A 14,240-nucleotide genomic window follows, 5' to 3' on the forward strand; every position below is an offset into this window, starting at 1 on the left:
CATCATGTGTCTTTGGGGGGGAGAACATTTTTCATTTGAACACTAATGGCTGCTTTTAGTTCATGTAATGCAGCCTTTTTTTAAAGTCAGCTGAGAGCTGTCGGTGTTGAAACAGGATGTTGTGGTCACTTGTTAACATGCCCGTCATCTGCCGTTGATAGGCGTTGTGGGTTGCGTAGTGCCTTTTGTGTTGTCTGAGGCCACCCTTTTGATTCAGTCATGATGTGTCAAAGAGGATTACAGTTTGATGTTGCGGACAGCCGAACCCTTTAGTCCTCATGCCATTGTTTATTGAACTCATCACTTTGCCTGCTCCACACACAGTGTGTGTTTAGTTTCCAGGCTACTGCACTTTAGACGTCATCTCGACAACTACCAAGCACTGCAACGAGACAAGCACTGCAAGCAAAAATGTGCACAACTACAAATTTGGGCTTGACCAAAAAGCACATTTTAATAAACGACTCTCATTTCAACATAAGATTGTTATTATTTTGTGTGTCGCACCCAGTTGCACCTGTGTTCCCAAACCGATATAATTAAAGATGACTTTATTTTGTTGAGTAGAAGATGTTGAAAAACTGTTTTTTCTTCCAGAACCCCCGTTTCCCAGGCAACCTGCAGATGTCCAACAGACAACTCGATGAGGCGGGAGAGAACGACGTTAACAACTTGTGAGTTGGTTTTTTATTTTGTTTCTTGTTTTAGTCCCGGTTATAGCCTGTGGCTGCGATGATGGCCCAGCTCCAACCCGGCTCTTACCCGAGTCAAACAGTTCTTTATTGCCTCAGTCTAGTTAAAATAAATATCAAATGCTCTACTGTTCTAGGGCCTGCAATCATAACAGCGTGTTTACATGTGAACTGTAGTTTGATTGCTCAGAGGAATCGGTTTATGACCATAAATTGATTGGCATTGACATGTACTTGTGATCATGGAAAAGCTCAGTTTACACAATGGTTGAATTTCATCCATTAAGGTGAGCAAAGTTCAGACCTCTGGCATAGTTATTCTGTCTTGGCAAAGGGCCGTGCATGCGGCTTGTTTTGGATTTGGATTTGGTCGAGTTTCAGTGTTTGTTCTTTGTCTGTGAAAGTGTCTTGCTCTTTCACAAACAAGTACATGTACTTGTTTTGCTCTTAATGCCGTCTACATACATGACCATTGCTATAGTCCCCGATGTGTTTGCTTAAGCCTACTATATGTAGATATATTGATATCTATGTCAGACAAACACAGAACTGCATCTGTCTTTGTGTGAGTGAACCTGCTCTTAAAATAGGAGGCATCCTGGGAGAATGAGTTGAAGCATTCCTCCCATCATGGAGGGAAACGCTGAGAGGGGTTTCCAGTCAGGCGACCCTACGCCGGATCCAGACCCAACCTTCCTATTCTTAGCCGCTTGTTCAGAAACATTCTTAGCCAGGGAGCCATCGAGGGGCTTTTTCGGTTTTTCGTCATCGTGATGGGGAAGTGGGCGTAGGAAATGAGCCGAAACATGATGTGATCGTTGTTTTAATTTTGGCTGTGTTACACCCTCTCCTCCTCGTGATGCTATGCCCTCCGTCTTCTTCCCCTCCTCCAGTTTCCAGCTGACAGTGGAGATGTTTGACTACCTGGAGCTGGAGCTTAACCTCTTTCTTGGCGGTAAGTTATGTTCTGCTCAGCTCCTGTAAGCCCACCCACCCCCCTGCTGTGCGCGAGGCTTATTCAGGGAATGACATAATGAAAAGATGATGATGACGAAACACACAGACACGCTGCATGCGCACACACACACACACACCCCCACACACACACACACACACACACACACACACACACACACACACACACACACACACACACACACACACACACACTCTCTTTCCAAAGACTCCCTAATACACCCAAATAATCAGGATTTATTGTCACACACACGTACACACACAAACACACACACACACACACACACACACACACACACACACACACACACACACACACACACACACACACACACACACACACACACACAAGCAAATGGTACTTTCACAGGGCACTCCCAAAAGAGATGTGGCCACTCGTGCAAAGGAAAGAGGAACACGTTTCGTGTATAAAAAGACATCCATACCCAAGTGCACACCAAAATGAGTAGGGATGTCTCCACCAGCATCCTCTTAGTACACTGCGGTATAGTTACTAAGAGGTGGTATTCAGGTCACCAGGATACGTTGGTCACATATGGCAGCCATTTTCATTTTTATTGGTCACACAAGGTCCTCATCACCATCACTGTCGTCAGACCAAAAAACAAACTGAGCTTATACACAGAACAGCCTGAAAATGGATTCACACGCTGTCAACAAATATTAATTGTAATATTGTTTGAGTGTATTAAAAAAAGCACAACATGTTCGTTAAGTTGCCTGATTATATTTCCAACCACTATAGGGCCAAGAGTATGTGGTAACTTCCATCCATGACGCATGACGTAACCGTTTGTGGTGTGGTGTGGATACATTTTGTGGATAAACAGTGAAAAAAAAACAGCCTGTTAAAGTGCTGCACATCGTTGTGTTAGTAGGACAGTAAATCATATGTTTTGGCATGATATTAGGGTGGTCTTAACCGAACCAAGTAGCCAGTTGCATCGAGTCTCAACAAAAGGCTGAAGACTTGCTTCTTCCTTCCTCACTACTTCATTCTTAGCTCTGTGTGTGTGTGTGTGTGTGTGTGCGTGTGTGTGTGTGTGTGTGTGGTGTGTGTGTGTGTGTGTGTGTGTGTGTGTGTGTGTGTGTGTGTGTGTGTGTGTGTGTGTATGTGTGATGGAGAGAGGGAAAATAAGTGGTGTAATGATTAAAGAGTAGGCTGGGGGGAGTCAGACAACCCTGTTAATGTTCAGGGTGCTGACGCCCTCTGGGCTTGGCGTCGCACTCTGCCTGGGCTCTTTCTGCTAAATGAGGGCCTCTGTATGTATTATTTTGCCCTTATGTATTTGTGGGTGTGTAGTCTTCAGCTCCCTGGACATGTCCCGGTCCGTGTCGGTGACAGCGGCGGGCCAGTGCCGGCTGGCTCCTCTGATCCAGGTCATCCTGGACTGCAGCCACCTGTACGACTACACCGTCAAGCTGCTCTTCAAACTGCACTCATGTGAGCTCTCTCCCTGCTGGACAAACCCTAGTACTGCACGTGGGGCAAAAAGCCTGGCAGAAAAGAATCGTATGTTTCATGTCGAAAAGCGTCTGAGTATTGGAGACATCTGTTATTTTTCGATTTGTTGAATTAAACCACTTCAGCTCCCCAGGGGCTCTTTAGTTCCCCTTTTAATGAGAATCATGCAGTCATGCTTGACACTTGGCTATTGGTCGACGGTCGACATGCACACTGATACACATCCTGAGGTTTTACATATTTTAAACTCACGGTCGATACGCAACCCAAATTCTCAAAAGGAATCTATGGTTCTTACAACTAACGTGTGTGTGTGTGTGTGTGTGTGTGTGTGTGTGTGTGTGTGTGTGTGTGTGTGTGTGTGTGTGTGTGTGTGTGTGTGTGTGTGTGTGTGTGTGTGTGTGTGTGTGTGTGTGTGTGTGTGTGTGTGTGTGTGTGTGTGTGTGTGTGCAGGCCTGCCAGCAGACACACTCCAGGGCCACAGAGACCGTTTCCAGGAGCAGTTTAAGAAGTGAGTTACCCCAGCTGACACACACACTCTGACGGGGGCGTCCATCACGTTCTACGCCTGGCTCAAACTCTGTAACCCCACTGGCCCAACGCTGCCGTTTAATACCTTCACATTACTCTTCTTCTTTTTTCTCTCATCTCTTCCCTAAATGAGCTCTTCTCAGATGTTGTATATCAATTAAAAAATTGTGTATCAATAAACAGATAATACATTCAGAGGATAAAAGACTTGTCAAATATTATAATTGCTTAATAAAAATGTGGTTTTGATAATACATTTGAATAATAAATTATTACTACGTTTATCAAATGAGGTACGGTATATATTGTTCTCAACTTGAATCCTTTCCAGGTTAAAGAGTCTGTTCTACCGCTCCAGTAACCTGCAGTACTTCAAGAAGCTCATCCAGATCCCACAGTTACCGGAGGTGAGAGAACATCTGTCTCATCGTTCTCTGTCTTCACCCTGCCTCTATCCAGATGTTGGAGAGGCTGAACCCCTGGGAAAGGTCCCCGGGGGGCTGTAGACCTTTCAGTTGACCTTTTCATTCTTCCTATCTGCAGACCTTTTCTGTGTGTAATACTTTTTCGTATTTTTTTCTATATCATTCATTATGAAAATGTAGAAATTGTGGTTCATGATATGTTTTGGTTATATTTGATTGATCAAAGTTAATTGTTTCAAGCTTCTCCATCCAAACCAGCATAAAACATTCATGTATGTATTTATCGCTTATTCCATGTAATACAATAACAAAGGTACTTGCAAAGCTTGCGCATTATTAATGACTCACTATAGTTATTTCTCACTGCTATTGTTACTAAAGGTTATCTTACTAAAGGTTAGAGGGTCTGCTTCCTGTCTCTCTCCCCGCCAGAACCCTCCCAACTTCCTGCGTGCGTCGGCGCTCTCGGAGCACATCAGCCCGGTGGTGGTGATCCCGGCCGAGTCCTCCTCTCCAGAGTCCGAACACGTGGTGGAGACAGAGGACCTGGTGGACATGGAAGTCCCCTCACAGCCGGTCAGCCTCACAGCATCTCACTGCTACGACTCAGCCTCTCAGGGGTTAAAGGGGCCGTAGGTCAGAATTTACATTTAGCAAGAGAGTCTGAAGAATAGAACCGAAGAGATCACCCAACTGGGATTTAGAGGGAACCCGTGTTCTCCACAATCATGAGGTGGGTAAGTTGGAAAGTAAGCTCAGGAAGAGGGCAGTCATGCTACCTACAACTTCTCACGTTCAGATTCTGTAAGATATTTGGGGGAAACAAACCGTGTGTTAGGCATCCATACCAGTGAGGATCAGTTCCTTAGAGGTGCGGAGGGGATTGGCCACACCACCTGGCTCTCGTGTAGTCACCGCACTGAAATACAGACCGCATTTTTTACTCCATACTATTCATAGCTGCGTCCAGGGGCAATACAAAGTTGAACCCTCATGCATGGCATTTTAGTTTGAGTCGGTTGTTGTTCGCTAATGAACTACTGCAGGACTCAAGCCAACTGACCTAATGACGTCAAGCTCTGCATTAGGACTAGACGGCGCTTTATTCGTTTGAAAAATGTAGCTCTGAATGTTTATTATCTTTAATCCAGTTTCTATGACGGTGTTTAACCTCCTAGGAGCTATAGAGCGGGAAATGATCTTGTAAATGATGCTTACTATGTCTAGTGTTTAATTTCTGCTTCAAACTATGTAGTCAGATAAATAAGCGAGTAGGTAGCAGAAGCCATCATTAAATGAGGTAGTGGTATTGATGTGCGGTAGATATTTGGACACCAGGTTAAACTGCTGATCCACTGCAGCCTTATAAGCCCTTCTTGTGGTGCAGCGGAGGTTTGCTTAGAGGAGCAGCTTCGGAGTTCACCTCATACCCTCTGGTGGTCAGGAATCATGCACATTGGAATTAAACGACAGCATCAATTCAAGATGAAATCCTTTTACTACACTTCACTTCACTTGTTGGTTCATGTACTTATTTGTACACGTCTTGAAAGCCTGAGTATATTTTTGTTATTGGTAGGCTGCCGTTGAAACCAAGTTTGATGACCTGTTTGGCACCTCGGCCGCTACGGACCCCTTCAACTTCAACAGCCAGAACGGCCTGCGCAAGGACGAGAAGTAAGGCTAGGGCGACAAGTGACCCGATGGGACTGTGTGTCAGAGGGTAACTATGTGCTCTACATTCTCTTTCATTATTTTAATGGAGTGTGTGTGTGTGTGTCTGTGTGTGTGTGTCTGTGTGTTTCAGAGACCGTCTGATTGATCAGCTGACCAGGGAGATCCAGGCCCTTAAGGATGAGCTGGAGTCTTTTAGACTGGAGGTAAAGGTTAAAAAAAAATCAAAACATTCTTTCTCCCAATATCTCTTTTGGTTTCATTAGTCAACTCACAGCCGTTTCCCTGTCATCCTTGCCTCCCTCCCTTCTTCCCTCCCTCCCTCCCTCCCTCCGTCCGTCCGTCAAGAGTGGCCGCCTGTGCCAGGCGCTGCGGGGGCGTGTCAACGAGCTGGAGGCGGAGCTGGCGGAGCAGAGTCACCTGAGGATGCAGGCGTCGGGGGAGAGCGAGTTCCTGCGGGCGGAGCTGGACGACCTGCGGCGCGTCAGGGAGGACACGGAGAAGGAGCAGCGCAGCCTCACCGAGATCGAGAGTAAGGCCCGGTCACACGGAACGCCGCTGTGCCTTCAGTGAGGTTCTTACCCACGGCAATAAAGTGATTAGATAGTGCCGCTGAATGGGACTGTACACATACAATGCAAATACCGTTTTTTTTGCAAAAGAGCTACTTTCATTTGGAACAGCTTTAGCCTGCTAGTAAATCAGTTTAACCAATCACATTCGGGTTACCTTTTTCATATCACCATGGTCACTGTACATGTTGCAGGAAACCTATTTATGTTGGTGGCACACACCTCTTTAGGCATCTACAGAGGTCAATTACATTCATTCATAGACCTATAATTATCGCCTTTGGTTATATAAATTTCAACAGCATTCGGTGCTATAATTCAATTTTTACTCGCACTGTGGTACGTGAATATTATGTTGCTGCTGACAAAGTACTTTGTGCAGTTGTATCTCAAAAGATTTGTAATGGACAACTTCCTCAGCAAGAGTTATATTCGACTTATAGCTATCCGACATAGAAAAAATCTCAAATAATGGAGACACACACATTTATCATAATCCCCCTCATTCGTGGACTGGGGCACTCTACTTTAGACATGGATTAAAGAGTGAAACTCCATTATAATTTAATCCTCTACATAGGATATTGTGATGAAAGGATGGAGCATAAGATTGCCTACACTAGGCTAGTGTAGGCAAGGTGAACATTACCTGGCATCCATCTGTCTTCATCACTGGTGCCTTCTACTTCTACAAAAACATACACACTTTGCTCTGTTACTAATTACGCAATCTGATTTTACTCTGTTTTTCCCGCTTTTTCGTGATGTCCATTCGTTGCCTCATTATAAGTATCTTTAGGAGGAGACTTGAGTCCCTTGATGTGGTATACAGGGTTCCCCCTGGTCAGGGGATTACTGGAAGTTCAGGGCATTTTCTTACGCATTAAGTCAGCCTACAAGCCTTGATCCGAGCCAGCCCGCTATGCATGTGTGGATGTCTGCATGTCCCGTTCACTGGATGGCTGTGGAAATACGATATCTATTATTCACCAGAAAATGATCAGTCGTTATATTAAGGGGTTTAATTTGAGCTAAGGGTGTCTTTCAATAGATCATAAGAATGTTATATTTTTTAAAAGAATTGCACTTTAAATTGACAGTATACATGGGAGGGGGAAGGATACTAAACCGAACTCCCAAGTCGAAAGGTTCCAGGTTCGATCCCCAACATCCTGAGTCTACCTGTTGGCTTCCTTAAATATCCGGGCTAAGATGCCAGTCCCCCTACTTGCTAACTTATGACCAGTATCTGTATTCACTCTTAAGTTACTACAACCTTTCAACCCGCGTCGTCAGTGGTTACCTCTTTATCTTGCTAACCCGTTTTTGTCCCTCTATCCCCCCAGAAAAAGCCCAGGCTAACGAGCAGCGCTACACCAAGCTGAAGGAGAAGTACACAGGCCTCGTCCAGAGCCACGCGGAGCTGCTCCGAAAGGTGGGCGTCCTTTTCTTTTTGGTGCACATCTTTGCATTTTCCATATCCACATAAATCGGTGAAATCTTTTCAAACCCTGTAGATGCCCTGATTCTCTTGGTTTGTGTGTGTGTTTTAAGGTCCCATGGCATGAAAATCACTTAATGAGGTTTTCTTGAGCATTATTATCCTACTCCGCCTTTGAAGAACGGGAGAATGAAAGCTCAGACGCTCCGATTTCAATTTGGCCCCATGTGTCGTCATAAGGGGCCAAGTTACCTCCCTTTTTTCTGCCTAGCCCGGCCAGAGAATTTGGCACGCCAATGAGCCAATGAGCTACGACCGTGCGAGCGCCAAATGTGTGTGTGTGTGTGTGTGTGTGTGTGTGTGTGTGTGTGTGTGTGTGTGAATACAAACACTGTCACGCAAGTGTTGTACACTTCTTTGTTATAACCGTTCTGCTGTTGGTGTTATGGCGAATAACACGTCGGGTTCTCTGACATCTCAGGTATCTCTACAACGAGACTTGTATTGGGGGTTATCTCAGTCATGGTTAAGAAGGAATTGGGGGAAAGGAACTTTGGCTTTGACTCCCTGAAGTACATGAACCGCGACTTGTCTCCCGCCCGAGCCCCGCTGCCCGCTGCCGAAGGCACCCCCGCCCGAGGTCTGGCGGGAGACAATCGCGGGCAACAAACCCTTTCTCCTCCATGTCGCCGTACAGTCACCTTCAGATTGGTATGGAAGTGGAAGAACCAGAGATGTCGGGAGACCCCGGACACAGTCGTTGGAGGCACACACAGCTTTTGGCCGTGATGATATAGATGAGATGATATAGATATCTATGTATAATATGATATTATTAGATATAGAGCTCCAGGACTCCCGCCGGAGAAATCGGAGTGTTATAGAATATTTACAGAACACGTCCAAAAGCTGTGTGTGCCTCGTCATTGTGATACATCCACGGTAAACACGAGCGCATGGTACCATGGCAGCGAGCTTCTCAGGGCCACACCCCCAGCCTCCACCTTGAACCGCCTCTGAAAAACTGAACGTTTGTGGAAAGCTTATTGTGGGACTGGCTCGTAGTGGCTGTAATTCTGCACCAAGGCTGAATTTCTTGAACGTCTTCAAGTACTGTATTAGGGGACTGCTACATAAAAGCATTCATAAAGTAGCATGCAATGGGACCTTTAAGTATAACCAGCCCTGTTCTCACACCTGTGTGTGTGTGTGTGTGTGTGTGTGTGTGTGTGTGTGTGTGTGTGTGTGTGTGTGTGTGTGTGTGTGTGTGTGTGTGTGTGTGTGTGTGTGTGTGTGTGTGTGTGTGTGTGTGTGTGTGTGTGTGTGTGCGTGCGTGTGTAGAACGCAGAGGTGACCCGGCAGATGACGGTGGCACGGGCTGCGCAGGATGAGGTAGAGGAGGTGAAGAAGGAGATGCAGGAGATGGTGAAGGCTTCCCAGGAGGCTTCAGACACACAGGTAGAGAGAGGGAGAGAGAGAGTGTGGACCCGGAGTCACAGCTGCCTCTCAACGGGACACTTACTGCTCTAAAAATGGGAGTGCCTAATGGCCTGCAGATGACAAGCCTCCATTTTCTCTCAGCCTCTTTTTTTAATCCTTCTTTTTATTCAATATTGAGCACACACTGAAATTTAACTTCAATTGGCCATGCTGTCAATGTGATGAAACACACATAAGGATTGTTTGGGGTCTATTTGGAGACATTGGTGATAATAAATTACTAAACCACTAGGTTCATTGTCACTTTCCATGCAAAACGAATGGCAGACATGACCTGCCACGTTGGGTGACGTCGGTTGTAGTGTTTAGCTACCGTGTAACATGACGTCGTTTAGCAGGTTTGGTATTACAAAGTGGCGATTACCTCCATTCTTAATCCACGACCCGACCCATTGTGTCAATTGTGAAATTGGAGAGGAGGGGGGGGTGGGGGCAGTTGATAGTGGAGTGGCTCGGCATTCCCAGCCCTAAAGTTGACCTTCTACCCCCATATTTATCTGTAAGCATCCTTGCGAAAGATGCCTTAAGACCGCCATACCGGCTCCTTAACGCCTGAGGTAATTACTGTAAAGGCGGTTTGGATAGACGGCGTCCGTAACTGGTCATAGAAACAGTAAATGACGAGGCCCATCTGAAAGGACGCGTCCTCTGCCGGTCTCCCCAGGAGCAGCAGCAGCTGGAGCAGCTGCAGGAGCTCCAGAGAGAGCTGGGCTCCAGCAGGGTGGAGCTGGACGCCCTGAAGACCACCATGACGTCCTCCCAGCAGGTGACCCCCCCCCCCCCCCCCCCGGTCCTCTCCCCTGCCTCTCCGTCCCTCTCGGCCTTCTCAGATACCGTCATGCCACAAAAGAATTCGACGCTTGTCAAAGAGGTCAAATGACACATGTCAAGTCAAATGCTATTTATTTAAACAGCTTTTTTAATATTTGCACAAAGCCTTTTTTTTTTTGGAGAAATTACACTATGCAGCGTAGTTGTGGTGGTTTAATTCAAGCTACCCCTCTCTCTCTCTCTTCCTCTCTTCCTGCATTGGTCCTCATCCTGATATGAAAAGCCTTAACTGAACAGGGGATTAAAAGCATTAATAACTTATGCAAGCGCATGAAAACCCATAAACCTCTAAAACCACCACAGACCCGATGTTTTCCCCAAACAAAAATCTGGGCCATTTCTATAAACTACTTTTGGTCTCCATTAAAATTTCATGAAGACGCCATCTCAACCAGCATCTGTTGTCCAACCTATCTACTAAATGATGCTTTCTGGACACTGAGAACTCCCAGCATGCTCGGCTCATCCGCTCCTCCTTCCTCTGCACGCGGGGGAGAGAAACGGCTTACACTTTCAACTGCATGCGAAGCGAGCTGATAAACCAAATGCCATTTTCGAAGGGTTGCACTGAAACAATAGCAGCCAGACAAACTACGTCAGTGGGCGGATGGAAACCGTGGCTCTTTCACACAATAGCCATTTAAAAATGGCACATGTGTGGGTGTGTAGTGTGGCCTGACAGTCCTCAAACCTTCCATGAATCAGACCGCTGGTAGGAGATGAGGCATTGACAGGAAAATTAACATCCCTCTCCCTACTTCCCTCCCTCCCAGCCCTATCAATCAGCCACCACTTGTCAACCCCCCCTTCCTCCCGCTCTGCTCTATCTCTTTGATCTGCTTCCTGCCTGCCACCTGGCTCCAGCTGCTGTCTTGATTCTGTCTGCTAACAAGCTCTCCATGACAGACCTGGGGGCAGGTTTCTTCTTCCACATCACCCACTTTTTGTCTTATTTTGGGGATTGTATTTTGTGGAACTGCCACAAGGTCTCGGTTACAAAAAAAAGAGTATTTTCGTATAAACGTAAAGATAATTCCGCACTTTTTTTTGGATTGGGAAAGAATTTCCCAATATGGAAAGAAATGGTATCGCTGATATTCAGACTGTTTTTAATTTTGAGTCTTTATGCGAGATGCCTTGGGGTGACAAACAACATGCCACAAAAGCCTTCTCCTATAATGGCTGACTCCCCCTCCCCTTCCTGTTCCCCTCCAGTCAAGTGAAGCCCAGAGTGTGCAGCTGTCCACCCTGGAGACGGAGAAGACGCAGCTCGCCCAGTCCCTCACTACAAAGGAGGCGGAGCTCACTACCCTGGGGGAGGAGCTACAGCAGGCTCAGAGCTCACTGGCCAGCGAAAGGGAGAGTGGGGTGAAGACGGCAGAGTCCCTCCAGAACCAACTCAACGAGAAGGTAGGTTTAGCTTTGAGCGTGTAATCAGCTGGTTTAACTGACACAGCTTTTGGTTTTGCTAAGGTTTTTATAAGAGTAGTGTTTGTTAATGATATAGTGTTTCATATGAAAGTGTAAATAGTGGGTTACGATTCGAGGGTTGCAATATAACACGTTATAAACCAAAATGAAACACACTTTTAACAAAATTGTCTACAACAGTGGTTTTCAAACTGTGGGGGGCGCCAGAGTTCTTCAGGGGGGGCGCGACGTGAGAAAAAAATAAACCCGAAAAAAAACCTGAAAGTCGATGATTCAAATCATCAGTCGTACTTCAACTGTAGAAGTAACATAACTAAATCAATTTTCAACCGTTTATCTTCGTGCAAACCATTTAAAAAATCTACATGAAACGGAATTTTGATAGCATTTATACTTTTTTCAGAATCACAGTTTTAGTTTCAAACCGGCATCGTTTTCAGTTGCTTATGATAATTTAGGTCACCATAGCAACGCCGGTAAACAAACCCCGCCGAATAGTCGAATCTCTGAACTGAAAAGGCAGATCTGATTCGACTGGCAGTATACACAGATTAAGATGTTCATATGTATTTAAAAAAGGTTAAGCTAAAACATGCTTAGATAAAGTTGTTAAATTGTGTTAAGAAATGTGTTTAAAAAAGCACAAAGATGTTGTAATGTTTCAGAAATATGTTTAAAATGTTTAAAAAATATGTTTAACAAATATGTTTCAAAAATATGTTTCAAATGTTTTAAAATTATGATCAGAGATGTTTGAAATGTGTAAAATAATTAAAATAGCTTTCAAAATTCTGAGGGGGGGGCTCACTCTCTCACACTTTGAAAACCCCTGGTCTACAACATCACTGATTATATCACTCACATACACGACAGTATGAAAAAAGTATCATAAAGTCAGAGTGGGTTGTTACCATGGGGATAACATGCCCCCCTCCTTCCTAAAACTCTCAACCCAAAACACTTTTATCTTCTTCAAATCTTCAAATTCCAGATTAAGCTGTGGCTTCACTTACGCTTGAAAGAAAGGTCTTAGTTAAAAGCTTTATGTCTGTGAATGTGTTCATTGTTTGGTCCCATTGTAGGTAATATGGAACTTGCTATAAAGTTAGATCTAAATCAGCGTGTTTGTGCCTGGGATCCCCAGGAGAGCCGAGAGCAGGCCCTGGAGAGCGAGCTGGGGGCGTCCCGCTGGGCCAGTGTCCAGGGGGCGGTGCTGGAGGCAGAGAAGATCATCCAGGACTCCCTGCTCCAGATCCATCACCCGGCCCACCTCAGCTGCACCAGCTCTGCAGGTAGGAGAGACCCCCCAGATCCATGTATGATCCTTAGTGGGGGTGATTGGCGAAAGAGTCTTGGATCTTAAGAGTTGCTGGATCCAACACCTGCTGCCTGAATAAGTCACTAAGGACATTTAATGTCAACAACTGACCCTTTGCTCTGATCCAAAGAGGAAGCAAAAATACATTGTATACAATTGTGTGTGTCTCAGTGGAGGCTGACTACTGTAATGAACCCTTAAATATGACAACTTTAATGCCTTTGTATGTGTAAAGTTTGTTTCCCTGGGTAAAGGGACATTAGCACCCCCCATTGCCTATTGAAAACTACTGTAGGGAGGACCTTCCTCCCTCAGCCTCCATTGACTCCCATTCATTTCCCCGAAAGTGTTGGCGGCCGGTGAATAACATGGGGTTCAATGGGAGAGAGGAGGAATGTCCTCCTCTGAGTGGGTGTGACTAGCTAAGGGATCTGAATCGCGTCAACTCCTACTCCTAGCAGCCCGGAGGGAGGGGTTACCCCCTCAAGTCTAGGCTACGAGAACCAACAAACCCGCTCAATCGTATGCCTCGTTTCCAGAGAGCGGTGCGGTTCGGTGCGGCTCGGTTCGCTTATATTGGCGTTTCCACCGCCAAATTTGGGCAAGGTCCTGAAATAAACGCGCTGAACCTACATATTTTTCGGCAGTCCTCCGTTGGGTTGCCAAGCCGTCTGAAAGGGTGGCGAAAACGTGGAGCTATGCATGCCATTATTCTGAAATCACTTTTGGTATGACCAGGCCAATGATATCTTTGTAACACAAACAGCGAGGAGGACTGACTTGATCTATAAATGAAGTCCCTCAATCTTAATTGGCTTAACACCACGACCAACATTCTGAAACGTCCATTAACATCCACATTTACCTCAAACAATGTTAGGCTTACAGCCCATGTAAATAGTTGTGAATTTTTTTTCTTGTTGTTCTTTTAATTGTTTGTTACTCTGACCGTTCTGTTTGATATTGTGGAAAGGATGTTAGTGAATGATTCAGAGCATGATGCCATTTTAAATGGCATCAATTGTTGTTCTCTATCTTCATTTTTCTTAAAACAATTGTAGCTGAAAATAAACAATAAACTACATAAACAAGATCTGGGCCCAATGATGGCCCAGATATTTTTATTTAGTTTTACAAATCAAGAGTAGGCCTGATTTGACTAATTGGCTTTAAATCCATTCCTTCTGCCCTTGTAGTCCAAGACATGCTGCCCACCATCTTTCAAAGTACAATGCTGCCACTGGTGGATTTGTATCAATTTTATTTTTATTATTTTATTATCCCTCCCTGCTATTTTGTAGTTCACCAAAACACCCTGAAACAACTTAAGTCTCAAATACTTATGCCAACATACCCCACTAACA

General features: G+C 45.3%; 1 protein-coding gene across 2 annotated transcripts in view; it reads left to right on the plus strand.

The window, feature by feature from the left end:
• The window catches only part of hip1 (huntingtin interacting protein 1), a 37,063-nt gene that overhangs the window by 16,619 nt on the left and 6,204 nt on the right, over nucleotides 1-14,240 (plus strand). For both annotated transcript variants that reach the window (XM_056610600.1, XM_056610602.1), the window contains exons 6-19: nucleotides 598-674; nucleotides 1,586-1,647; nucleotides 2,992-3,132; nucleotides 3,607-3,664; nucleotides 4,016-4,091; nucleotides 4,542-4,685; nucleotides 5,689-5,786; nucleotides 5,917-5,989; nucleotides 6,132-6,315; nucleotides 7,702-7,790; nucleotides 9,138-9,254; nucleotides 9,961-10,062; nucleotides 11,343-11,537; nucleotides 12,703-12,850. In XM_056610600.1, coding sequence (XP_056466575.1) covers nucleotides 598-674; nucleotides 1,586-1,647; nucleotides 2,992-3,132; nucleotides 3,607-3,664; nucleotides 4,016-4,091; nucleotides 4,542-4,685; nucleotides 5,689-5,786; nucleotides 5,917-5,989; nucleotides 6,132-6,315; nucleotides 7,702-7,790; nucleotides 9,138-9,254; nucleotides 9,961-10,062; nucleotides 11,343-11,537; nucleotides 12,703-12,850 — 1,564 coding nt within the window. The remainder of the gene's footprint in view (nucleotides 1-597; nucleotides 675-1,585; nucleotides 1,648-2,991; nucleotides 3,133-3,606; nucleotides 3,665-4,015; nucleotides 4,092-4,541; nucleotides 4,686-5,688; nucleotides 5,787-5,916; nucleotides 5,990-6,131; nucleotides 6,316-7,701; nucleotides 7,791-9,137; nucleotides 9,255-9,960; nucleotides 10,063-11,342; nucleotides 11,538-12,702; nucleotides 12,851-14,240) is intronic.

Source organism: Gadus chalcogrammus, chromosome 16 (assembly GCF_026213295.1).
Source record: "Gadus chalcogrammus isolate NIFS_2021 chromosome 16, NIFS_Gcha_1.0, whole genome shotgun sequence".
NCBI lineage: Eukaryota > Metazoa > Chordata > Actinopteri > Gadiformes > Gadidae > Gadus > Gadus chalcogrammus.